The sequence below is a fragment of the Taudactylus pleione genome, unplaced genomic scaffold (assembly GCF_031769625.1).
Source record: "Taudactylus pleione unplaced genomic scaffold, aTauple2 ptg000043l, whole genome shotgun sequence".
In the NCBI taxonomy this organism is placed as follows: Eukaryota; Metazoa; Chordata; class Amphibia; order Anura; family Myobatrachidae; genus Taudactylus; species Taudactylus pleione.
The window spans coordinates 8,948,925-8,976,278 of NW_028284445.1; the positions used below are offsets into that span (position 1 = coordinate 8,948,925).

General features: G+C 43.3%; 2 protein-coding genes across 3 annotated transcripts in view; one reads left to right on the forward strand and one right to left on the reverse strand.

Moving 5' to 3' along the window:
• Positions 1–74: 74 nt before the first annotated feature.
• On the forward strand, positions 75–26,924 carry N4BP2L1 (NEDD4 binding protein 2 like 1). 2 transcript variants are annotated; one of them, XM_088460240.1, is made up of 5 exons: positions 75–492; positions 12,224–12,351; positions 14,415–14,503; positions 16,205–16,281; positions 23,716–26,924. In XM_088460240.1, exons 1-5 carry the CDS (start codon positions 275–277, stop codon positions 23,819–23,821), a joined length of 618 nt encoding a protein of 205 aa, XP_088316366.1. In that variant the 5' UTR covers positions 75–274; the 3' UTR covers positions 23,822–26,924. The 2 variants fall into 2 exon arrangements, with proteins under 2 accessions (XP_088316366.1, XP_088316367.1); XM_088460241.1 differs by having other exon boundaries at positions 16,205–16,264; positions 23,716–23,802.
• The window catches only part of BRCA2 (BRCA2 DNA repair associated), a 79,392-nt gene continuing 78,070 nt past the window's right edge, over positions 26,033–27,354 (reverse strand). The window contains exon 26 of the mRNA XM_088460239.1: positions 26,033–26,865. Within this exon, the coding sequence (XP_088316365.1) occupies positions 26,344–26,865 (522 nt within the window). The 3' untranslated portion in view covers positions 26,033–26,343. The remainder of the gene's footprint in view (positions 26,866–27,354) is intronic.

A 27,354-nucleotide genomic window follows, 5' to 3' on the forward strand; every position in this document is an offset into this window, starting at 1 on the left:
CAGGTGGTCGGGGCCTAATTAATGTCACCTGCCGTGTGTATGGTTATTATGTGTCATTAGACCGGGGCAGCAGCAGCAGCAGGCCTAAGCCTGACACCGCATAGAGCACCCCAGGACCAGCCCGGGCCTGCTGCTGCCCTCATACACCGTAACTCACCCTGCTTCCCTCCCGCCCAGCCACCGCCTCCCCGCTACGCCGCACCCATCAACATCCCCAGCAAAGACACATGCTGTACGGGGACGCGAGGCGGTGCCAGGGCCGCAGTCGGGCAGGATGGCAGAGCGGCTGGTCAGCTCCTTTGGGAACCTGAGCCTGGACGGGCCGCAGCGGCAGCAGAGACACAACCGGCAGCGGGGACCCCACAGGCAGCAGCCGCCCAGCAGCAGCAGACAGGCCGCTCCCCCCGTCGCCACCACCCAGCGCCCCAGGTTCTCCAAGCACATCTACCTCCTGCGGGGGCTGCCGGGCTCCGGCAAGAGCAGCCTGGCCAGGTATCGGCTTATGTGTCATTACAGCACAGCCTGGCCCTGATCTGGCAGTGTGACAGCCTAATGCACCTTACCTGTCATGGGAGCGGGGCCGGGGAGTGCTACTGTACTGTACAGTGTGCTGGGTGCAGCTCATAACATTACTCCTGCAGCCTCTGATGTATTATATTAATATCTGGTTATTGTGCAGATTTAGCTCTATGCAGTCTCACTATGTACATTTTTGCTATGTACTATTTGCGGTGATAAAGTTGCTGGTTGTTCCACAACAAAAAGTGTCAGACACGCTACTCAGTGACCTCTTAATGATTACAGAGTAATATTTTATATTGCAACATAATTAAAAGTAGCAAAATAGATGGAAAACTAAAGAGGAAACAAATGCAGATCCCACAATTATTTAATCATAAACAGTCAATCAACAAAGGTCACACTAGGGCTTATTCTGTAATACCCAAATGCTGCAGTGTACAGGTCTTGTGTTTGCAGGTTATATTATTGTTTGAATGTCATCAATAAGAGGAATGTTTATTTTTGTAGTGTCTGTTACCTTGCTATTGCATTGTAGTATATCCCTAGTGGTTTCCTTTCCTTGTCTCTCGTCCACTTGCGCAACATCAGACCAGAGCCGTAACTAGACTTTTTGGTGCCCTGTGCCAGAGAGAGCATTGGCGCCCTCCCCCTTTTCCAGTGCCCCTGAAAAAGGGCCAAGGCCTTATGAGGAAGGGCCAGGGGAGAGATAGGAGAATCCAGGAGATGCTGGGGATAAAAGAAGAGGAAGTTACAAGTGAGAGTGATTGTAAACAAGAAATTTGACAGGTCCAAACAGAGCCCCTGCCCTGCGGTGCCCTCTGCCATGGCACTGGTCGCACTACCCTAGTTACGGCCCTGCATCAGACATTACCCAAAGTATAATGTTATTCACATATTATTTTACTTTTTTTTATTATTTAAATAAGGGTGTCTGTTCTCATCACCGCTAATAAGTCCTGGGGGTAAATTTTACTAAGATGGGAGTTCTATTTAAGAAGTGATGTTGCCCACAGCAACCAATCAGATTCCAGGTATTATCTTCTAGGTGCTACATAAATGAGAAGTAAAATCTGATTGTTTGCTATGGGCAACATCACTTCTTAAATAGAACTCCCATCTTAGTAAATGTACCCCCTGGTCTTTATAGTACCATATTCACGCTATCTATTGAGGTTTTTGTAAAGAAAGACGATACGGCTGGTACTGATTTCTGTCATTATTGACTAAACTTGCTGCTCTGCCAATGTTTGTTATTAGGATCTCACCGGTGAGAGTTCAGACTAATGATACTTATGTATTATGTGTCTGTCTCCTTATTGATTTATCCAGTGTACATGATACAACAAGTTTATCACAGGTGGATTATGTGGCTAAAGTCCTGATTAGGCACTTTATAATAACTTGTACACGATAGTCATAGCAATGGCCTCATTTACAGTAGATGTAATTGTTGTATAGATCTGTTTCTTGGGAGTAGTAAATGTTCACTATTATGAAGGGAGAATCACTATCTACTGTACTTGGTTGTACAATCCATAATAACTTGCACAGCCCCAGTAAATCAGCTTTGCCGTATGATTGCATCTGTCATTGCAAATTAGCACTGGGAAATGGGGAACCGCATAGCTAATTTAAGAAGGAAATGGGAGAGGATCATAGGGCCTGATTCACATATGGACACAATGCCGTTGTTTTCCTAAATTGGCCATATTTTAATGACTGCGCATGTGTCAGAGTCGCACAGCGTATGCATCCCGATGGATTACCATTGTTGCTTGCAGTGATGATTTATTTGCAGAGTGATTGACAGACAGGGGCAGTTTGTTTGTGACAATGGGGTGGGGGGCTGACGACTCAAACAAAGACGTGTCGTGACCATTTTTGGGGCTTTTCTCAGCCTGTGACTGAGATCCCATACGCAGTTGCAAAGGCTCCGCGTCTCAGTTCCGACAGCTATTATGAGCAACCATAGGGTCACTCAAAACTTATATAATACACTGATCTGTATCCAATGCCGGAGTGTGTCTCACTACAAATCCCAGCAGCTGTGACATTTGCATAGTTTCTCATGGTTGCTGCATACAAAGATGCAATCGTGCCAAGATTTGCGTCCATCTTGAATCGGACCCATAGAGTGGAAGAAAGGCTTAATAATATGCAGAAATTGTGCTCCATGACCTATGTTACTCTGGTCTTGCACATTTTTTATTTTCATTGAACCCTTCAGTAACTTCTTATAGGTTGTAATTTATAACATTTGTTAATTTTCATAGTAATATTATAGTAGATAGATATCTATCTGCAGTACCCGCCGTTGCCCGATTTTAAATCTTCAAGTTATTAAGTTAGGCATCCCAGACCAAATTGCCACCCCTCTGTGAAGTTTTCACCCAAATCCATCCAGGAGAAGGCACAGAACAGGCTCCCTGGTTCAAAGTTCTGTCCGGCGCACTCTGCCATGAGGATCAATCAGGACCCCAACCACTCCATTAGGCATCCCAGACCAATTGCCACCCCTCTGTGCAGTTTGCATCCAAATCCATCCAGTGGGAAGGCCCAGAATAGGCTCCCCAGGTCAAAGTTCTGCCCAGCATACACCAACAGGAGGTCCAATCAGGACCATAACCTTCCTAAAACCTGGCCAGGATCCAACTGGACCACCAAACATTGGTTTCATCCCAATCACTGCAGGGGTGTCCGAATGCATAACCGGACAGGCAGACAGACAAACAAACAGGCCAATGATTTTAGATAGAAGATGTCAGTTGTCCTGGTGTTGTAACCATAACTGCACCCAGACCTTCAAGCTGCTCCGAGAGGTGTTTTTTCCTGATAATAGTTGGCATTGATTTTTCCAGGATCTGATTGATTGGCCGTCGATTGTTTTTTGAAAGTAGATAAACATTTCTTCATCTAGACAGTTGTTGACTTCATCTGTTACTGTTCACACTGTAGATCAGAGATTTCTACTTCCCTCTCAACATTGGAGGTAGGCATCTTGGGGACATGGCGTGCCCCCTGTCAATTGGTATCGCCATTCCTGTAACCTATAGCTGCTACCTGAACTTCCCACTATGCAGAGCCGCAGTGGGGGAACATACATCTTCAACTACCGAACAATTGGGACATAGCCCTCAAATAGGGACTTCTCCTGTTGAAAAGGGACAATTGGGATATATGGTTTGTATTTTAAAGATAATGTATGCCTTCTAACCGTATTGTGACAGAACCTCTACCCTTTAATATGTGTTCCGTAATCACCACCTGTTTTATCTATTTTTAAATGTTGTAGCATTGGTTTTTTCTTTTGTGCTGAAATCTGGCTTTCAGTTTCACAGTGTATGTGTGAATCAGCATCCCGCTTCAGGCCAGTGTCACACAGCTGCTTCAGTGATATATACAATTTATTTAGAAAAAAAAAAGTGACAATTAAGCTTTTTTTTTTGTCTTATTTTATTGCTGCGATTAGTGTTAATAATTTTGTTTTTATTGCCATAAAGGGGCTGGTTGATAACAAACTTCAAATAGACCGAGACAGACTGTTCTCAGCCTAAGCATCAGTCCCTGACGAGTGAGAAAAGGATGTTCTATTCCACAGGCTCTCAAACTCTGTCCTCAGGACCCCAAACAGAGCATGTTTTCCATGTTTCCTCACAGAATCACAAGTGAAATAATTAGCTCCACCTACAGATCTTTTGAAAGGTGTCAGTGAGTGAGGACTACACCTGTCCACCTGCTAGGTGATCTGGAAAAACATGACCTGGGTGGAGTCCTGAGGACAGAATTTGAGAACCACTGCTCTATTTCATATCGGCTGTGATTGATCACAGTTAACAGTTGCACACATGCCTCCCATAACAAAGGAGGGCAGGGTGCGTGCAGACATTCATTTTCTGCCAGCTTTTACAGTTATTTACATATAGATATTTTAGATAATATGAAATACTCACTGTACAGCTCTAATCTTAGTTTATTACATTTTCTTGGTTCGAGAGTGTGTGCAAATATTGGCTGAGAAGTTCTAGCAAACAAGCTTTGTACTTTGCTCTGTGAGTTCTGGCATTCTTATTCTCGCCAGTGAAGAGTTTCATTATTTTACTTTTATAGTATAATTCAGTTTAGAAAAATGCAGCATTGGATTAAAGGAGAAAAAGAGCAAATTGTATCAGCAACCCTATGTACCATGAGCAGGGTATACCAATTAAAAAGAAAACCACAATGCATCATCAGTTTAAAAATCCAGCTTTTATTTGTAATTGTGAAACAATGGATTCCCCCTATTTTAGCTGCAGGCCACTTGTCACTGCTCGTGAACTCTGGGCCTTTCTTTTGAAATAACATCATGCTATAGCGCTGCATGTCTATGCCGAAGTTCATAAGAACCAGGACAGAAGGCTTATATATGTGCACATTGCACCATATTATTTCATGAGCGACTATTAGCCATGAGCTGCCGACGGCATTTATCTGCCTGATACTGTAAGCAGAATCTGCTCGCACCTCCGAAGGCTGTGACACAAATCTATCTTCTGCAAATAACGTGCAGGAAGCCCGACAGCCATCACGAATAATTGAATCTGCCCCTATGTGTATAAATCACCTAGTCCAGTGGTTCTCAAACTCGGTCCTCAGGACCCCACACATTTCATGTTTTGCAGGTCACCCAGCAGGTGCATAGGTGTTATCATTACTCGCTGACACATTTTAAATGGTCCACAGGTGGAGCTAATTATTTCACCTGATTCAGTGTGGAGACATGGAAAACATGCACTGTTTGGGGTCCTGAGGACCGAGTTTGAGAACCTGTGACCTAGTCTGATCTCTAGAGCAGGAGTAGACAACTTGTGGCACTTCAGCTGCTGTGGAACTACACATCCCAAAATGCCTTGCCATCATTTTTAGCATGCATGCTGAGATGTGTAGTTCCTCAGCTCGAGTGCCACAGGTTGCCGACTCCTGCTCTAGAGAATGCAAAGTAAAATGATTTCTCTCCAGTATACAGACTGGTGGCGGCAGCACCTTCACCCACCACTCGCACCAATGTCACTGTGTGCCCTGTGCACAGTCTGCTATGTAGCCTATCCTATTCACCCACCACTCACACCAATGTCACTGTGTGCCCTGTGCACAGACTGCTATGTACCCTATCCTATTCACCCACCTCTCACACCAATGTCACTGTGTGCCCTGTGCACAGACTGCTATGTAGCCTATCCTATTCACCCACCACTCACACCAATGTCACTGTGTGTCCTGTGCACAGACTGCTATGTAGCCTATTCTATTCACTAACCACTCACACCAATGTCACTGTGTGTCCTGTGCACAGACTGCTATGTAGCCTATCCTATTCACCCACCACTCACACCAGTGTCACTGTGTGCCCTGTGCACAGACTGCTATGTAACCTCCTATTCACCCACCAATGTCACTGTGTGCCCTGTGCACAGACTGCTATGTAACCTCCTATTCACCCACCAATGTCACTGTGTGCCCTGTGCACAGACTGCTATGTAGCCTATCCTATTCAAGTGGACGTGGGCCCAAAGCACCTCTCCCCTCCACCCCTTACCAGCCACGCGCATTATGTCACACCTATCTTTTGCATCAATGATGTCAATACCTTTTGGTTTTTGCTCGGCTTTAACTTAACTGATTGAGAAGAAACAAAGTGCAGGTTATCTCTAGGAGTCTCCATTACCGTTCAGTAGTTTTCCTCCAACTTGCATTAGACAGAAGAATAATGTGTCTATTAGTATAGATTAATATAAACAAATTACTGCACATGGAATTGTAAAACCTGATGTCTGATTACAACAATCATCCAGCTTTTTCTTACTAAGGCTGGGAACATGAAAAAGTTTATCTGTCCAACTAGTTGATTGGTTGGAATGAAAATCTGGTAACGTATGGGCAGAGGTGTAACTAGGGTATTTGGAGCCCAGGGCAAATGTAAAAATGGAGCCTTCCCCCCCCCTATGTGCGCATGCTGAAAAATGGGCATGGTCAAAAGGGCATTATCACTTTAAAATGGGTGTGTCAACATGACACACCCCTTTTTCGTCACTCTGCACCTTAATGCAGTCTCCCTTGTACAGTCCCTCCTATAAAGTGTCCCCAGTAGTGGTACCCCCTATGCAGTGCCCTTTATATAGTGCCCCCAGTAGTAGTCCACCCCCTATGCAGTGCCCCTTATACAGTGCTCCCTGTAGTGTTCCTCCCCATTTATTGCCCCCAGTAGTGGTCCCCCCAGTGGAGTGGCCCTTGTGCCCCCAGTAGTAGTCCCCCCCCATGCAGTGGCCCCTGTAGTCCTCCCTATTTAGTGCCCCCAGTAGTGGTCCCCAGTGCAGTGCCCCAAGTAGTAAGCCCCTCCCGATGCAGTGCTTCCAATAGTACATCCTTCCCAGTAGTAGATCCCCCCCCCCCAGTAGTGGTTCCCCCTTTCCCCGCTGGCAGCGATGTGCGTGTAAAAATGCACAGCATGAGCCCGCCTCCCACCCTCCACCTGGCGCTATTGGGTAAGCGCTCAGGGGGAGGGAAGGGGCTCGGCTGTGGAGCACAGGACCAGCGTTGGGCGCAGGGAAGGCTAGCGCCGGTCCTGTGTAAATGTGTAATGCTGACCGCACTCACTGGGGTCAGCACTACACTGGGTAACTAGGCCGGTACCGTGGCCGGCAGAACCCCCATTTATTCAGACAAGTTTGTTAAATGTTTGATCTAAACAATTTGTTCAAACAGTTTGGCGTTTGGGAGCAAATTGCAGATTGTCATTTGCTTTCATACCATACCAGATTTTCATTCCAACCAATCAACTAGTTGGATGGTTGGACAGAAAATCTTGTGTATGCAGCTTAAAAGGTGCATACACACGTAACGATTTTGTAACCAACGATTTTCTGTCAGATTTTCCCTTGAAAAAGTGAACGATTTTTTGAAGTGTAATAAACAATTTTTACAACTATGAACGAAAAATGTTCCTTCCCTTAATGAAAATAGTTATATTGGACAGTCTGAAATGGACGATGAACTACAAACTGCAAACGGGAACGCGCTTGAACGATTATCGTTCATAGTTATTACTCAGAAACTGAACTATTTTTTGAACGATAACGACAAATCGTTAAGTGTGTATGCACCTTTAGACAGAGAAATGACAGGTTACCTGAATGTACATTGATTCCACTGTTCTATTAACACTTGTTATTATTTGTGGACTATGGGCCTGATTCAGAGATGGTTGGTAATACAGCCATTCTCACAGTACCGGTTGCGGTAATTTGCAAATGCTAATCTCAGCCTTCCCTTTGTGTGGGACGGAGCGATGGAGTGTACGAGCTGTAAGATGCCCACTTTCAGGCTGCATGGTCTGTGTATTTGCGATAGAGATTGTAAACCCTCCAACATCGACGCACCATCAAGATTTGCAGTAGTCTAGGGTCTACTGTAGCTACTCTCCTCTAATCCCGGCCTCTGAAGCATTGGATTGGCCATTGGGAATGCAGTAGTAGTAGTGACACTCCCATAATGATTTAGAGCATTGTGACGACACCACATATCGCCAATATTTCCAGCATGTTGAATTAAAATAAGTGGGGGAAAAAAAAAATAAAGCCCTAATTATTTGCTTTAAGTCAAAAGGCGCAAGATGATAGTATGACACCTCACAGTAATGGGAAATTGCTGGTTCCAAAATCAATTCAGATATTTTTCCCCAGTGTAACTTTAATATATTTCGAACTTCCAATTCCCGCTGAAGAATCATTTCTCTGTGTACTGTAATAATATTCCAGAGAAGTTTCCAGAACAGTCCTACAGAGAACAAGCTTGTTGCAAGTAGTAGACAGAGAAAGACTCTCTAAGGGGTAAATTTACTAAAGTGCTGATTTTTAGAAGTGGAGATGTTGCCCATAGCAGTCAATCAGATTCTACTTCACATTTATCTAGCACCTTCTAGAACAGTGGTTCCCAAACTGTGCGCCTGGGGTACCGCAGTGCTCTGACCAGGGAGCCGCGGCCAGAGGGAAGCTGCTGCTGTGGTTTTTTTCCCTTTCTTTAATGCATCGTCGGAGAGATGCAGGATTGCTGATTGGAGCCGGGGGCGGGGCAGGTTGTATGGGATTGAGCCGGAGCCTGTTGTGCACCAGCAGTGGGCTGGGCTGCCTGTTGACGCTAGAGGATCCGGTCTGAGGAACTGAGGGAATGGCTGCGGCGCTGGAGTTCTTTAGTAAAGGTAAGTAAGGGGGACTGCTTTGGAAACTATAGGAGAGGGGGGGACAGATTGTTTTGAGTGGAATAAGTATATTATAGGGAGGGGGCCCGCATAGGGAACTATTGCGTGGGGGAGGGGCTGCAATGAGACATTGAGGAGGGGGCTGCAAAAGGAGACTGGAGACACATGGACTGGCTGCATAGGGCAATATGGTGGAGCCTGCAAAGGAGACACATAAAGGGGACTGCAATAATGTTATAGATGACACTATGTATGCCCTTACTTTTAGGCCAAGGTGCACCTTCATGCAGTGCTGTTCTGTTCTCCCAGACGGATGTCAGCTGCACCACGGAATCGGGATTAACAGCACGTTGCCTAGACAGGTAGGGAAAAAGAGACCACTCGGTAATTAATTTGCCTTAGGGGTGCCTTGAAAGAAATCCTGGAGACCCTAAGTGTGCTTTCAACTGAAGAAGTTTGGGAACTTCTGTTCTAGAAGATAATAGCTAGAATCTGATTGGTTGCTATGGGTGACATCTCCACTTCTAAAAATTCTCACTTTAGTAAATATACCCTTAAAAGGTGCAAAATGTGAACCAGATGACGTCAAACGCCCATTTTCTGGGGATGATTCAATTAGGTGGGAATTGATGTTCATGCTGTTAGCCTGGATAATGTGCTGGGAGCAACTCAATCAGAAGTGATAAGGGGACTGATTTTTGCTTGCACCTCTGTAGGGAGAGAGCAAAACTGCATTACACTGTAAGGGAGGCAGGATGTACTATGCCTAAGAATTAGATTTATGTTAACACTTCTTAATGGAGTTTACATGAAGAAAAAAAAAAAAAAGGTTTACAGGCATAAATCCCCATTGTGTGATCCATGCCACCATTACTTCCTACCTCTGTTGTCAGAGTCCTTACAAATTAGACCGTTTCCAGGTTTGCAATAAGGATTTCCATCTTCTATGCCCATAGGTGGTCTTTGTCACTTATATAGAGTGTTATCCAATTAAATATATGTGGGTTTTGCCCAAGCAGCTTAAGTGAAATGAGACAAAACTAGCATCTAGTTACCCTAACGTACAGGACAAATAAGGCATAAATTGTGCACTTACTAGTGATCTATTACCCAGAACAATATGACCTGACTTTTACTGGGTAAGTTTTTCATATTATATGGATTACATACAAGAAGAAAGTTATGATGTAGCCCTCTAATACAACCTGAGTGTGATTGAATAATAGTCATACAGCAAAGATGAGGGATACCACATGTAATGCCTTTATACCAGCAAAGTATCCAAGTGCAATGGCAGCGTAGTTTTAATGTCCAATGTGGCACAAATGAAGGTTTCAACCCCCTATCTAAAATCTGGTTGCTGAGAGTGTTGGCACTTGCAAATGCTAATAATCTAACAGCACAGAGATCTCACAGCTCCATTACCTCACCTGAGTCACAGCACAGTCTGAGTCACAGCACAGTCCTAGAGCAGGGTTTCCCAAACTCACTCCTCACAGTCCACGTACTAAGGATATCTAGCACATGCACAGGTGGCTTATTACCTCAGTCAGTTTGATTTAACCACCTGTGCTGAAGCAGGGATATCCCTAATGTCTAGACTGTGGGTGGACCAGGTTTGGGAAACTCTGTCCTAGTGAAGAGACGACACAGTTATGTGCGTAAGGGAACATAACCATTGGTGTTTCGTTTAGTTTTTTAATACTAGTAAAAACAATCATGTAAATGTCACGTTTGATGTGTGCTTTATTTCTGTCTGTAAACTGTCTAATCCACAGGTTCTCAAACTCGGTCCCTAGGACCCAAAACAGTGCATGTTTTCCAGGTCTCCTCACAGAATCAAGTGAAATAATTAGCTTCACCTGTGGAGCTTTTAAAATGTGTCAGTGAGTAAAGAGTACACCTGTGCTCCTGCTGGGTGACCTGGAAAACTTGAACTGTGTGGGGGTCCTGAGGACCGAGTTTGAGAACCACTGGTCTAATCCATTGAAATGTAGAAACACAAGACAAAGAAAACAGCGTTCCAAAAGTGTTAACTCAACAGAATGCAATGTATGTAAAAAAAATTACATACCCTAAGGAGGCGGTTTGGGACCCTGATGGATATTGTAGGGGGGGGCGCAATAAGGATGAGATCTGGGCTCTCTAGGGCTTGGCTTGTCACCCACACTTTTATTTGCTTAGAATTGCTTATAATATAACATTATAGGGGAGATGTATCAAAGCTTGGAAAGAGAAAGTGGATGGAGATAAAGTACCAGCCAATCAGCTTCTAGCTGTCACGTTACAGGCTGTGTTTGTAAATTGACAGGAGCTGATTGGTTGGTGCTTTATCTCCATCCACTTTCCCTCTCCTAGCTTTAATAAATCTCCCTAAGTTTTAAAGATGTTGGAAAAGCAGCGAATGTTCTTTTTCTGTAGGATTTATGTTTTAATCCAAACCTACGTTTGGCAGAAGTTCCCGAGAAGTCATAGTGCGGCCATTTAGCTGTCGTCCAATACAAATGTATCAACATCTCTAGCAGGTTATGTAACCTGTCACCTGTGTGCGCTTGTCCCCAAATCGCATACAAATATATCTGTTCAAATGTATTATTGTACAAACATAAAACATAACTTTTATCGCTGTAATTTATTAAAATAAATTGTTGAATAGCAGTGAATTATTACAAAATGATAGTAGTGTATATAGACTGTAAATAGTGTTTAAAATCTTCCTCTAGGGGGGAGTGACCTCACGTTCCTTTATAATGGTATTCCTATAAGCAGGCCCGGCAACAGGGGGGGACTAGGGGAGATAGACTCCGTAGAAATAAATAACACTGCAAAGCATATCAACACTGCTACTCAACAATTTATTTTAATAAATTACAGCAATAAAAGTTATGTTTTAGGTTTGTACAATAATACATTTGAACAGATATATTATATTTGTATGCTATTTGGGGACAAGAGCACTATAGAAGCAAACCCCTTTTTCATTTTTCTTCTTTTGTCTTTGAAATAACTATATAAAAGGGGCATTAGTGGTACTCCTGTATGGTAACAGGATCAGTTTGAAGGTTTAACAAATAAATAACCTATCTAATGTAACGGTGAATATCCCCATAACACCACTTCCAAAACTATAAGTGAGTGACTGGTGCGGCAATAAAACTGTATTTTTTTTTTAAAAAAAGGTATTACGCATCCACAGATGGTATTGTGTTTACTTTAAAAACCACATTAAGACTAGTTTATCAAAGTTTTGTAAATTGTAACCACCCATAATGATAGGATCGCATAGGAAAGTTATTATCAGTGGTAGCCCGTTAAGTAAATTGCTCTGAACAATAACCCTTTTTCTCCTCAGCAAATATAACCCAATATATAGTACAGTAGATTATTGTTCCTGCATGCTTTATGTACCAATAAGAATGGTTATAATAAAGACATTCTCTTTATTGCATTCTGTATTGTTTTGATTTCCAGGAAGCTGAAGAAGGAGTTCCCTAGTGCGCTTGTGTTTAGCACTGACGACTACTTCATAATGGAAGATGGGACCTATATATATGATCGTAATCTGCTGCAAGATGCTCACAGGTGGAATCAGAAGAGAGGTGAGGAACAGTAATGCTGGCCATACACTAGCACGATTTCGGGGCGATTGCCTGATTTTCGACACGTCATAAGATGAATCGTGTAGAAATCGTGTTTTTTTAAGTAGGATACGATCCGAGGCGCGCTCTCGCAGCTCCTAAAACGTACCGTATGATCAGATGTGCAGCCCATATGATCAGTCGCATTGGTATGCTGATCGTGCCGTGTTTTTCACCATGAGATGCATCGTCCGGCCGGCCGCTGACATTTTGAAGAATGATTAGTTTTTCAGCAGGCACACGATCAATCGTAACATGAGATCGTATGTACATAGTGTGTCCAAAGTGCATTCGGGACTGCCAGGGAGCTGCTGGGGAGTTCAAGGGAAATCGTAAGATGAATCTTATCCTATGCTGGTCGTACTAGTGTATGGCCAGCATTACAGGGCCCATACATCTAGCAGCTATTGGGGCAATACATCATGTCGGACAATCTTGATTTCCCATCTCCAACCCTAAAAATTGGACAATCGGCAAGTCTGGGATTGTTAACATAGCTGGGATCGCTGATCATTTATATCTGGTGATGATTGGACTGGCGTTGGCAAAATGAGGAATCGTACCGTAAATATATAGACTGCATAAGAATGTTCTGCTGTAGCCCCCATCCGCCAGCTGTATACATAAGAATGCATCCTATATATTTGCTGACCATTAGTATCTCCTATCTCAGTGATGTAACCGCATATGCTTGGCCTGATGCAGAGTTGACACGTGGGCAAAGTTCAGGGAGGGTGTGTTGATGCCACTGTGGGCTATGCCGATTGGGACATAAGCTAAAATTGGCATGGTTTCTGTTGTATCTTTTTTTTCTTAGTCAAGTATAGGCTGGTGCCAGTGTGCACCAATGATAACTAGTAGCAAACCATTCCAGCACATAGCAAGATGTATAGGGTCGGATCTACGCATTTGTATTGTATGGGGGCAACATACACCCAATCACCATCAAGCTCATTGTATGCAGATCACAGATACAGTACATACATTACAGAGCATTAACGTGTGAGATTAGGAGCATATCCAGATGGTTAGAACCCATTATTTCCTTGGGTGCAGCTTACTAGCAATAAAATCATTAATCTTCATGATAGATAATGATTTGTATGACTCAGACACATTACCAGCTATGCTCCAGCCTCAGCAGGAAGTAACTTACTAGCTGCCCAAACCACTATGCTCTAGAACGGAGAAGAGATAGAATGTCAGCGGCCGAAGCCTCAGCAGCCGTGTTGTTATGCAGTCGGTGAACACTGGATCAGCTTGGTAAAAGTAAATTATGGGAGATGTACTAGATCCAGCATTAAATTTGGCTTTTATATACTGTAAGCCTTTTTATCCTGTAACAGAACGGGCAAAACCGCACACAACTACATGTAAGTGGCACATTATAGAAAACATACTAAAATGACCAGTTCCGTTTTATTACGCTGGCTCATTGTTATTGCCTATCTACTAAGTTTTGTTTTTAGATTTAACCATTTGTGTTACTGCATATCGTTTTCAGCTATTACGGTCTTAAAAGGGGTATTTCAATTTAGGACAACCCCTTCTTAAATAAAACACGCCCCTTTTCCCCAAACAGCAAATAGGCCCCCACCTTAAACCAGTGAGTCAGACCATAGCAAATGTTGCTCATTTTTGCTATAGGGAATACAATACAGTCCCTCCAGCCCTTACCAGAAGAGCTGTACAGAGAAGCCTCCATAGGCGACCATTGTAGAGCTATAGATAATGTATGGCCGGGGGTATGTTTTATTCAGATAGCAGAATACACAAACAGTAGTGCAAATATATCTATTTTCAAGTTCACCGCACTAAGGGATATTATGTGGATCCTCTGGGGTACAATGACCACCTAATAGCCACTCATTTGTGTGGATTATGTGGCTGTCCCAGTCATATAGGTTAGGATCCACTGTGTGTCTGGGTCATACATGCTGTACTTTGCCCCCAATGATGTAACTGCACGGCCGGCCACTATCTGTATGGGGCCACCTTACTCCTTTCAGTTTTTCTCTTTACAGCTCGCAAAGCAATGACCAGAGGGAAGACTCCGATCATCATAGATAACACGAACATTGTGGCCTGGCACATGCAGCCATATGCAGTCATGGTAAGGAGGAGCAGTCTTTCCTGGTCTCTCAGTGTCTAAACTATGCAGATTTCAAAGACTACAATGAAATCTATTCTACGACTCAGGTGTATATTGTAGCAGGGTTAATAATAATCATTGTAAATCGCCTATGAATAATGTCCCAAGGGTAATGCTGAGTACACACTTTTTTTTTTTTTTTTACAGTGAAAGGATATATATATTTTTTTAATCTTTGAATTTTTATTGATTGATTTATTTTAAATAGACAACCAAAAAAAAAAAAAAAACCAACATACAATATAGGTTACAAAAATAATAAAAATCAGCCAAAATATACAACAAAAATTTGCTGCACATATAAATAAAACATTTTCAAATTCCAAATCGTATTGATATAACATCAAATATAAAATCGCTAAATTAAAAAATTAACTAAATATCTCCAGGATATTTTAAAACCACTGTTATGGTGCATACACACGGGACGACCGTCAGCGATAATGATATCGCTGAACGATCTCCCGGGTGTGCTAGATGATCGATATCGATCATCCAGCACACCACCAACCCACCAATGACGGCCAACAACCCGCAATCATTGTCCTTATTGTAACCTGGTTAATGTTGACCAGGTTGGCCTGCATGCATGGGCGATGGACAATATCGTTATCGTCCATACCTGCCCGCGCATCGCAGGTCATTGGTGGGTTAGAAGGGACCAAAAAATGCACGATAACAATATGATCGATATAGTTATCGTTCATATCGAGCATTTTAATCGTCCTGTGTGTACACACCATTAGGCAATCATCCTGAATTTTCCATCTTCATTTAAAAAACAACGCAAAAGAAGAGACAACTTCTATATTCAATTAAAGCCGCAAAACAACAACAAGAACATTAATGCTATGAATGTAATAATCCCTGTGCAGGTGGATTGCCATACCGGTCAACCTGATCTTTTTATTTTTTTCCATAATGAGATTATTCTCTGCTTTTCACATTTGTTTTCAGCTGTAGTTACTGTACCTGTGCCAAGTTAATCAACTAGATTTCATGGCCTTTTGATTATCAGTATTCTTACTGCATTTGCTAAATGAACATGAAAAGTGGGAATAGTGCATTATATTACTGTGAGAGTCAGGCTGGCAGGTATGGACCATTTTCATTGCTCCCCCTGTCACACGTTTTCGGTGAATACCCACAAATATTAAGTATTCCCAGATGTATTATGGAGAAATTTCCGGCAGCACCACAACCCCCATAGGTTTCTATGGGGGATGCGATGCAGATAGATTTACCAAGTTAGAATTCCGGAACCTGGTTCCCGCAGCTTACGCCATCTGCTACATATTGCATAACTAGCTGGGAGAGGGCTCCATAGGAACCCTCGTCAGGCAATGGCCACCGCGCAAGTGTGGTCTGTAGACCGCAAATGCGCAGGAGTATCGGCACATGAGTGGAGAGACCACTGATGAGGTCACTTCGCTCCCAGCACATGGCTGGGATGGGCTCCTTTCGGAGCTCTGTCCCTGTAGGTGCCCTGTAGTACATTAAAGTGCTATGATTGTATCCTGCAGTGCGATCAAAGGCACTAATATCATGCCCAGATCACATTGTAAATGCGAGCATTCATAAATGGCCCCATAACTATCTGGGTGGGTGAATCCTTTATTAGTACAAGTGACTAATAGGTTTCCTCATTTATATTAAAACCAGGCACTTCAGAATGGATATCAAGTCATATTCCTGGAGCCTGACACACACTGGAAGTTCAATGTAAGGGAATTAGCAAGGTACGTTATTTTGTGGTTGAGACAAGTGCGATTCCGTGTTGTCATATGTATAGCCATGTCATCTTACACTTTATAGCAGAGCCACATGCAGCTACCATTGCAATAGCCAAGGAGGAGAGCAGTTATACAATGGCAGGAGCGACCAGTGCACTGACACCATACTTCTATATAAGTGCAGATGAGCATTTTGTGGACAAGGATTTAGAATTGTGCTATGGCTGCTTGACGGATGTTTTCCGAGATGGTGGAGCCAGTCTGGGCTTAGATGCTAGCACACGCCATCGCAAAACAGTATCTCCACGGGGTAAATTTACTAAAAGGTCGCTTTTAATTAAATTTAAATTGATCAGAATCGGTGGTGTGTTTCTGGGGCTAAATAACACATTTACTAACAGATAATTTTTGATTTGATATTGATTAAAATCAACCTTTAGTAAATTTACCCCGAGGTATCCTAAGGAGGTTATAGTAAGCAGGTTCCTCCTTCCTTTCCTGTAGGGGCTCCAGCAGTGAACCTCCTGCTTAAGAACTTTTTGCTCAGCAAGCCCCCGATCCCAGGTCCGTACCCTGGGAAAATATTTTGCAGGGTGTGCCCCAGCTAAACGGTGGCAGGGCATACTTGCGTTGTGTAGGCTCACAGCAGCTGGAGTGCCACATGTTACGCACCCTGTCGTTTTCAGTTGCCAGAACAGTTGGGTGAGGCCTGGCAGAAACTGGGAAATAGTTGTTTCTGGTTCCAAGGAAGTTTTGTCTCAGGTACCTCTTCTCAAAGGTGACTTTTGCAAATGGGAGATCCCACCGAGAGTGGCCGCCTCTACTGCAAGTCTTGCTAAATCCGACACTATTCCTATTCAAAATGCAGCATCATTTAAGTACAGGTACATCAAAGCAACCAATCTGCACTACCATCGTGTAGTGTGTACACACAATTAATCTTTTGACAAATTGTGCTGTTGCATCATCCCAAATGATGTGCTGCACATTAGAGGGTTAGGCTGAAGATTAAGGTTAGAAAAAACCCAAAAAACATTTGTCGACCATATGCATAGCGACCTACTGACTGTCTAACATCTGGTGTCTATCTAGACATTGTCTACCTTTTTACTGTAGATCTTTCAATCCACATCCGATTCTCATTCACTGTCAATTTAAATAGTCATCAAGTTAATCAAGAGTGGGTATGTATTGCTTAGCTTTACCTAAACAAAGGTGACCTGACAAATACAATGTGAACTTCCTGATAAGTGGTACAGGCGCTAAGCTGCGCTCTCACGCAGCTAAAAGGGGCCGGGTATGCAAATGCCTCGATCGCACTGTCTTGTGTAAGGACGCCCTCTGTCTTAGAGAGCGACAGCAGAGCGAACGCACGCCGGAGTACAGAGCCGCCCACCTTTATTTCTTAGCACACGTCATCTCCAGGAAGTGTGTGATTAATCGGTAACATCGAGAGCCATCGGAGCTGCATGCAGCGCTTGAGGTAGACCCTACCCGACCACAAGCACTGCGATCACTGCAGGCTAAAATACAACCAAGTGACGTGTACATTGACGCTTCATTGCTAATTATACACACCCCTCTAAAATGCTGTTTAGACGCCCAGACAAGCCTGCGTTCCCACATCCACTCCCCCGTTCACAAGCACCTTCCCCTGTCACCACCCACAAACGGTGCTGTCACTCAAAGTAGCGTCCAGTCTGTGTCCTACGAGCGCTCAATTCCCGACCGCAATGAGCGACTCACGCAGGCGCATATTGCTGGTGCCGGGAGCGACTCTGCGACAGCGGGGGCCATGCTGCATCCGGCAGCATGGCCCCCACTGACTAGATCGCCCATCGGACCTGCATGCAGGTCCGATGGGCGATGCCGACGCGTGGGAGCACGCATAGTCAGCGACATAGCGGGTATACACTGGCCGATGTACCTGAACCGCTGGAACGGACGACATATCGTGTAGTGTGTACCAGACTTTAGTGATTTTACAAACCTGCAGTTGACAGAACAGTTGGGTTAGGCCTTTTTAGAAAACATCTTGAGCAAATGGGAGACCCCACCTGGAGTGGATGCCTCTACCACCAGCCTTCTTAAATTCACTGCCATTTCTATTCTTGAAGGATGGCAACATCTGTCAGACTCATTCTAGCAGCTGAATGGGTCAATAAAACCCAGTAAGAAAGTGGATTGAGAATATTGGTGTTTACAATCTGGATCAACCAGATTAGAATTGATTTAGTGGACTTTTAGTGGACAAAACAAAAAAAAGGAAATCATTGAAAATTTGGGTGAAGCCGTTGACTCTGCTGTCAATCGAGAAATTTAGCCTTGATGATCACAGCTAGACGCAGTGAATGTTTCAAAGCCTAAACCAGAGATTTTAATACTTTCTTTTTTGGGGTATAACAAAATGAGGAACTCCTTTAATGGGCTATTCCAAATGGGGATCACCGCAGGGCTAAGCAAGCTGGGTTGGGTAAGCATACATGTTCTAAGCCTGTTCACAGTCAGCACGGTAGGGCTCTTCCCCATCCACATATCTGTACTGGGATCCTGCCTGCTGCTTTTGTAGTATCAGATCAGCTTCGAAATTGTGGGTCAGAGACATTGTAGCAAGAGGTTAGGTCTTGGACCTCACCAGGGCATATCTTTTCCAGAGATTCAGAGCTTGGGCCCTCATTCAGAGCCACTCGCTATCGGCAGTACGCTCGTTCCGAGCGATGTTCGCACATCTGCGCATGCGTACGGTTTTTAGTACGCATGCGCGAACCAGTCAGTGCGGCCGAAAATCATTTGTACGCAATATAGCGAGTGCCTGCTATTTTGAGTGACAGAATGAGGCGTATGTGGGTGGTAACAGGGGAAGGTGCTTTAAAACGGGGAGTGGAGATCCGATCGCAGGCGTGCTTCAAGGTCAAAACGGGCGTTTTATGGGTGTGCATAATTAATATAGCAGCGTCAATGACCACGTCATTTGTTTTTTTTTAACTCAGAACTGCTCGCAAAATAGCGGTTGAAAAAACCAACCACAAGAATAGCGAGCAGTTCATATCCTGTTCGATGTACTCGATTAATCTAATAAATAGCGGACATGACGTATGGTGCGAGCGGCCAGGGGGCGTTTTTCAGAAATAAATGAGCGTATGTTTTGCTCGCTCGTTCAGACTTAGAGGTGTGAACAGACTGCAATGTGCGAACGGATCATTTGCATAGCCACCCCTTGTTTTTGAACGAACGAACGCAAATAGCGAACGGCTCTGAATGAGGGCCTTGGTCCTTCAGGCGACCATCCAGTCTCTACTAATGTAGTGTGATTGCTCCCTAAACAGGAAGGTTTGAGTTATTACCCTAAAAAAACATTTGTACAAAAACAGGCAGGACTTTTCAGCTTAATAGTTTCTAACTGAAAGTGGATACATTTAGGATGAAGTCTTTACTTATCTGAGCCATGAAGCTGGACAATTTTTTTTTTGCCTTAATGGATATAAGACTTATAGCTTCACATACCAGTCTAGGAGAGACAGTACTGCCCCCCGCAAACTGCAGTGAAAAAAATTCCATTATATATTTAGAGCCCTCTATACTGGTCACAGCTCCATGAGTATTCACTAGAGTTATGGCAGCTGTTTTAAAGTCAAAAGGGGTGAAGGTCAAACCACATTTGTAAGTCCTTCTGATAAATGCAAACTCATCTCAACCCGCAGCGGACAAGTAAAATGCTGAAACACCTGTCTAAGCACAGTCCATATTCAGTTGGGCAACACCACAGTGGTAGCATATATAAAGCATGACCAAAATCTCTTTAGCGATGTAGCAAACTGGGCAATATATGGGGATGTAGTCAGAATCACAACAGGATGCTGACAAATTAAACCTCCCCCTAATACTTACCGTCGCAGAATTAGGCTGCAGGACAGGAGTGTTAGGATTATACTGTGGGAGGGGTGGGTGAGGATTAGGATTGTAATACTTACAAAAATCTGTTGGCATGCTGTCGGGATGCCGCCATTGGTGTTCTGACCGTAAGCAATCCTGACCGTTGTGATCACATACCCAACCACAATATAGGTGGTATTCAACCAAAGTATAGACAATGTACATGCTGACTTTGAGTCACCATGCCATTAATCCCGGGATTGATCTTTCCATCTGGTGGTTTTCAACTAGTTTGTGGGATCAGCCAGATTTCTGCATGATGGGCTCTCGGCTGAACCTCAATGTAGTTTGTTACTGCGAAAGAACCAGGGATCCAAACAAACACATTACTAATGGATGCCATGACTGTCCCATGGAAGTACAAATAAATGTAGTGGTTCCCAAATTCGATCCTCAAGGCAACCTAACAGTCCAGGTTTTAATGGTGTCCATGCTTGAACATAGTTGGCTTAAATAGTACCACAGTCAATTTGATTTAACCATCTGTGCTGAAGCATTCATATCCTTAAATACGGGACTGTTAGGACGTGATTCAATTCAAAGCGAATTGAATAGCGCCGGGAAGGAGCTCCCGGAGCTATTCAATTCTGCACGCTGTTAGGTCGGGGAATGTTTTAGTTTTACCCCGTATTCAATTTGAAAGACTTTCCGCCTAGGCGTTAAGTCAATGCAATGTAATAGTCGGTAAAGTATCGCCTATGAATGGAAGGCATTAAAAAGTGCAGAATTGGGGTTTTGGGGTGCAACATTTTGGGAACCCCTGTGCAGCCTTCAGACAGTCCCCCAAAGGTAATCTGTGTCAAAAAAAAAAAAATTAAGGGCACCCCAAAAATTGACTTTGAAAAAGGGGGGTGAAAAAAAAAGTTGGGGTACAAACTTAAAAAATAGCGAACTTGACTCTGGGGGGGTCCCCAAGTATGCCCCAAGTGTTTTTTTTATTGCAGGTGTTTGCGCAGGTGGGTTTATCACAACTTTTTTTACGTCACTTTAGCAACTTTAAAATATGCTGAACCCCATTTTGAAGTACCCCAAATTTGATGGCCATAGTTGTTTTGCCCTAAAAAAAAACAATTTCTAAATGCTCTTCTTAATCACCTTATTCAAAGACGCATTTATGCACCTGCCGCGGCTATTAGAAACCCAGACTTCCTTCAGTAGTTAAAAATGGGGGTACCCATAGTGATCCCCATGTCTACACATCTTTAGGGGGGTCCCTAGAATATTTCCGGAAAATTCTCGTTTTATTTAACCTGTAAAAAAAAAGGTGTAAAAATGTACAAAAAAAAAAAAAAGACAAACCAGCCCCAGGCTTGCCAGCCAGTGATGGTTTCTAAAAATATGGGGAACAAAAAGTGTAGGGTTCCACCGTATTTTAGAAACCAACACCAGGCTGCAGGGACTAGTGCTGGTTTTAAATATAGGGGGCAAAAAAGACGTGGGATACCCCCTATATTTAAGACCAGCACCAGACCCAACCGACCGGGGTATAATGCCACAGCCCGGAGACCCAATCACCGGGGCTCCAGGTCCAAAGCATTAGCACCCCAAATCAGTCAGCGCAAGCCGGTGATCTCGGGGAGTCGGGGACCCCCCAAAGAAGGGTCCCCCACCTCCCGAGCGCCACATGCTTACGCTGAAGCCCGGGGCTCTTCCCCATACCCCTGGCTTGGTGGGTATGGAGGTAATGGGGGGCCAAATAATGTAAACCTATTGTGTTTTACAGTGGAACTACAAGTGCCAGCATGCCTGCCATTTTGCACTTGTGGAACAACAAGTGCCAGCAGACATGCGGCACCTGTAACTTCACTGTAAAATAAATAGTTAAAAAAAGACAAAACACAGACACCTACCCATTCACACATACTTACCTATACCAGATAAATCTGTCCTCTTCTCCAGTAGAATATCCGAAAACAGAAGAATTCATACTCGCCTATATCCTGGCGCTGGTCTCCGCAGCATCCCCGGGACTTGTCAAAACAAAAAAACGAGTTTTTCCGATCCACGCACTAGCTATCAGTATGTGTGTTGCCACACATACTCATAGCTCCCAAATGCCAGCTGCCGGAACATGCACAGAGCTGGCAGTCCCGAGAGCCAATCAGTGGCCGCGCTGACTGTAGAGCGGCCGCTGATTGGCTCCGGCTGTGGCATTACCCATTTTCATGTACCCCAAATTTGATGGGACCATTTTTAAAAACGAAAAAAATAAGCTAACTGCTCTTCTGCATCACTTCTTCAAAGTCGTGAAAAAAACACCTGCCGCAGCTATTTAAAAAACCCGACTTTCTTTTGCAGCCAAAAACGGGCGTACCCATAGTGATCCCCCATGTATGGACATCTTTAGGGGGGTCCTAGGATTATTTCCCGAAAATTCACGTTTTTTTTTACCGCCGATCCAAGTATCGCCGGGTCCCGTTTTCGCCTACTTTCATATTGAATACGGGGATACGCGGACACGCGCACGATATTTTAACGCATGGAAAACAGGCGAAGTCGGCGTTAAGTCCGGGCCGCGTTAAGTTAACGCGGCTCGGCTCAAATGAATACGGGCCTTAGTCGGGCTTAGAAGCGCGCTGAATTGAATAGCTCCGGGAGCTCCTTCCCGACGCTATTCAATTTGCGTTGAATTGAATCGAGCCATTAGAGTGTCTTGAGACCTAAGTCTGGGAACCACTGGACTAATGGTAAACGTGTGAAAAGTTTCAAGGTTATATCAGTAAAATGCCTTCATCTTAAGCATGTTGGCAGAACTTCAGTTGAGGCCGCCTCTAAACGGTCCAATTTATCACCTAGATTTTACTTGGCTGGTCACCAGATTGGTGTTTCACTAGGATAGGACTTGCCTGTGGCAAGATGGAATAAAGTTACCAATCAGACAGGTTTAGAAGGCTGAAGAACTCCAATTCTAAATTACACTTCAGCTCAATACCAGATCAGAGATTGGCTGCTGGGCAGTGTGGCACGGTGCCAGGTTCCAGTCAATAGATAGACATGAAAAAGTTTGACAATGTCTACATAGACAATAGATGTTAGGCAGGCAACAGGTCTACAGGGACTAAAGGTCCTTTCATCCGTGTCAACCTATTGCCTGTCTAACATCTGTTGTCTAATTCTTGTCTATTTTTTATGACAAACCCTTTGGGGTGACACTGCTTTCCAACCCCTTTTTTGCCCCGTTATGTTTGCATTGTGTTATTATGTCATTGCTTAATTCTTTTTTAGCCTATGGGCTTTGTCAGTCTGAAAAAATGAACTCCGGTTTGGGCAAAGGGTGTAGACTGGGGATCTAACCAGGGTCCAAACAAGAGTAGTCTGCATTTACTGCCAAGTCCTGCACCAACGCTTTCTATACTAAGGTTAGCAGTATCCCCCAACTGCATTCAGATATATGGATTTAATGGTTATTTCTAAACGCCTCACTTTTATGTTCTTGCAGTTCATAAATATCACATATTTCCATAAATGTATATAGTTTAATTTCCCTCTGTAATTGTTGCTGTTTAGAAGAAATAGCCACGGTGTGCCCAGAGACAAGATCCAGCGCATGAAAGACGTATATGAACACAACGTCACCTTCTATACTGTCCTCCGCTCGGACAAACCGTCTTAAAATTTACAAAAACTCTTCTGAAAAAGAAACGTGCTGCAGGGAAACACAGAAGAAAAGAACAATCCTTTTTGTTAAATAGAACAAGGCCATATTGGATCCACAGCGACTACCCCCTCAGCAATAACTCCATAATATGCCTCCAAGAGGCTAGGATTGCTGTTCAAAGAGCCACAACTGCAAGGGTGCACATTCCTGCAACCAATCAGGAAGCACCTACTATCAGCCGCAGCCCATCAGTAATTGGATGGAAACCCCTGTAACATTTGCTACAGTTTCTCTAAAGCGAATCATAAGGATACTAAGAGTCTTGCATTACTCCAATAAAAAAGGAACATCTTACAAGGTCCTGACCATAGATGATAGAGAGTCCTGAATGTACCAAGTTTATAGCACAGACTGATGCTGAGCGATGCTGGGATGCCGGCTTATACAGTAGGCGAAAGGCTGCAAAGTTAGCTGTCCCAATGCAATGTCCTCTGTCACTAATCTTTTATTATTATTATTACTTGGCACTTTTAGAAACTTAATTGAAAAACTTCCTCCCATTTTGTTCACCTGGCAGAGGTTAACTGCTAATTGCAGATTAGGGCCATTCCATGTCACGTACAGGACATAAAGGAAACTTCTACTTGATAATTCAGCTCAACTCTTTGTATTAAGAGCCTCCGTTTTGTTTTTACGAAAACGCGACAATTTAACTGGTCAACCTATATTGAAAACTCAAAAAGATACAGTTACAGATTTTATTTATTTTACGGTGTCACGTATGGGACATTTCATGGAATAGCTCATTACACAGTGCTCTGACTGTTCTGTAACATACCCCTGTCCCAAGACACCACTCATTCATTGGCTTACCATTGAACTGAGGGCCTGATTCAGCAAGGGACGCATGTGAGAGATCGTATGGAATGGCCGCTGCGAGTATATACTAATCAATGCATACGCACAGCATCCGCAGCACAAGGATGCAGACGCCCAGCAATACATAGCCCATCTCCATCGGAATCATACGCACAATAGGAGGTTGATCTGATGTTGTGCAGGATTTTGGCCACTTCCTGCGTGCATTGAGTCGTCTGGCCACGTATGTCGCCGCACTGCCTTAATTATGTACGCCCCTATAATGGCGTCCCACCGCACAGGCACACCTGCGTTCACCCAACCACCCCCCACAAACAGCACTTCTTGTCAATCAATATCGGAAGGGTCTGCATACACACTGTGTGTCGTCTGCGTACCCTTACCAGATCGCACTGGCTAGTTCGCGCATGTGCAGTGTGAAAACATCGGCCAAGTGCGTGCGTTCTCTCACTTGCATTCCTTGCTGAATCAGGGATATTAGTATGAAAAGGCTGCCTAGCATCCTAGTCTCTGTACACTCCCTGCTAAAGGGTGTGGGAGGGAACTTTTATTGCATTATATTTTTAGCTGTATCCAAGTAAATGTGCAATCCTCAGTTACATAAATCATGCTGATCCGCTCGAATATGACATTGTTTTGTTACTTTCTCTTTAAAAGCTATTCATTTAGTTTGCTCAATGTAATAGCAAATGTAAGGGCAAATCCTGATGAAGCTTCTATTTCTGCAAAACCAGATGGGACCACTCACACGTCATATCTGCTGTCAAGAACCATCATTAAGAGATTATTTTTGATATATAAAACTAAAAGGAATCTCAGTCTGCCTACTATTGGAACCCATTATTTCTAACCTTAATGGATTTCTTGTTCCACACACTCCTGTTTGTCAGCAGCAAGCGTATGCAGTCACAGCAACGATCCATTCCTATATATATCATATTAGCGACAATCCAGCACTTTGTGGAACCTTATCACAGTCACATAACATATATTGTAGTGATTGGAAAAGCTTTGAATTGTTCCCATCATGTGACCACAAAAGAGTTTGATGACTGACTGGCTCTGACTCAGAAGAGGTAATACATTACTGGGAATAAGCAAATAACAGATTTTTGCAGTGGCATGCTCCTAAAAATCTCTCTTACAGATTGATTTTGCACAGGGAACACAGATTTATTGGATGACCTTTAATTCATGATAAAGTAGCATTTGATATTGCACCTATTTTTGGAGAAGGTCTGACACCAGTGGAACATTGTTTTCTTTTTTTAATGTTTTATGGTCTTTTTCTTCTTAAGCTGTAAAATGACACAAGGAAGCTGTATATTTTTTCATGAAAATGTATTTTTACTTGCGTATAAACATTCCTAATTAACAGATTTATCTGCATGTAGAGAATAACTTTTTACAACTGGCTATTCTATTCACATTAAGAACATTTGAGAATTTTCCTAATGGTAGAATTTGTATTGTTTACACTCTACATTATAAATATATAAATCCACAGTGCTGTGTCCATTCCGTACCTAAATACTCCTCACATTTCTAACAGGCAACACAGAGAGCTAGTTCTGACCACCTTTTTCTTGTAAAATATTTACATTTTAAACATATATACAGTTTCTTTGTCTTCTTTGAAGCAATGATAAACTACATGTTCACCTTTTGTGTCTTCTTTTTCTGCAAAGTTTTCCTGGGTAAAGTAAATAGCTCTCTTCTTTAGCCTGATCGGAGTCCGCACTTGGGAGACCTTTGCTGTGTAAGGGATTGGGCATTTTGTCTAAATGGTTAGGAGAGTTCCTCTCTTTGTGGAGATCACCATCTGACACTTCTGAACCTGAAACTAGGCCTTGTGTATTAATCATGGCCAGCTCATCATCACCAACAAATCCGCTTTCTGAGTTAATGGGGGGTCTGGTATTAAGAACAGGTCTTCCACTTACGACGACATCCTTCTGCAAGCTGCGAGGAGGCCGAAATGCCCTTTGTAATGATGGGGATACGATTGGTCGGACAGGAGTGAGGGGTGGAGGGGAAGGTATTCGGACGAGGAAGTCCAAACCTTTCACCTTCTTGTAAGTCTTCACATCCATATCGCTACTTCTGCCAGAAGCTGTATTATTCCCATCAGGTGTATATGCAGGATTTATTTGGGGTTTTCTGATATTTGCCACTGGTGTCTAAATGTAATAAGATGAAGGAATCGAAGTCTTACACATAACGTTTTATGTTAATAAAGCCATACAATATAATTTTTTTTTTTTTTCTTCCTGCTGTTCTGTACATAGTGTTAATTCTCCTCATTATGATATAAAGTTGCAGTGATGTAGCACATTGCATTTGAAAAACATAAGTCTTCTAATCTAATTATCCTAAAAAGCAAAAGAACTCTAATATATTTAAATTCTTCAAAACAACAGTATTTAGAAAATTTAATTTTTGAAAAAAATGAAAATTCAGTGGTTCTCAAACCCTGTTCACACAGAACCTTAACAGTGCGTGTTTTCAAGGTATCCTCAGAAATAATTAATTGCCACCTGTAGATCTATTGTGTTAGTCCAGGAGGTCAAACTTGGGTGCCACGAGTTGGTGCTCCAGTACATGTTGGCAAACACAGTGCCGACGGCTGGCAATCATGAAATATCTGGACAAACAGAATCACAACCTTG

Excerpts from the sequence above, each read along its gene's own strand:
- N4BP2L1 (XM_088460240.1), top strand. The coding sequence starts at position 275 with ATGGCAGAGCGGCTGGTCAGCTCCTTTGGGAACCTGAGCCTGGACGGG. Across the intron at positions 493-12,223 it reads GGCAAGAGCAGCCTGGCCAG|GAAGCTGAAGAAGGAGTTCC; the intron begins GTATCGGCTTAT and ends TTTGATTTCCAG. Across the intron at positions 12,352-14,414 it reads CAGGTGGAATCAGAAGAGAG|CTCGCAAAGCAATGACCAGA; the intron begins GTGAGGAACAGT and ends TTCTCTTTACAG.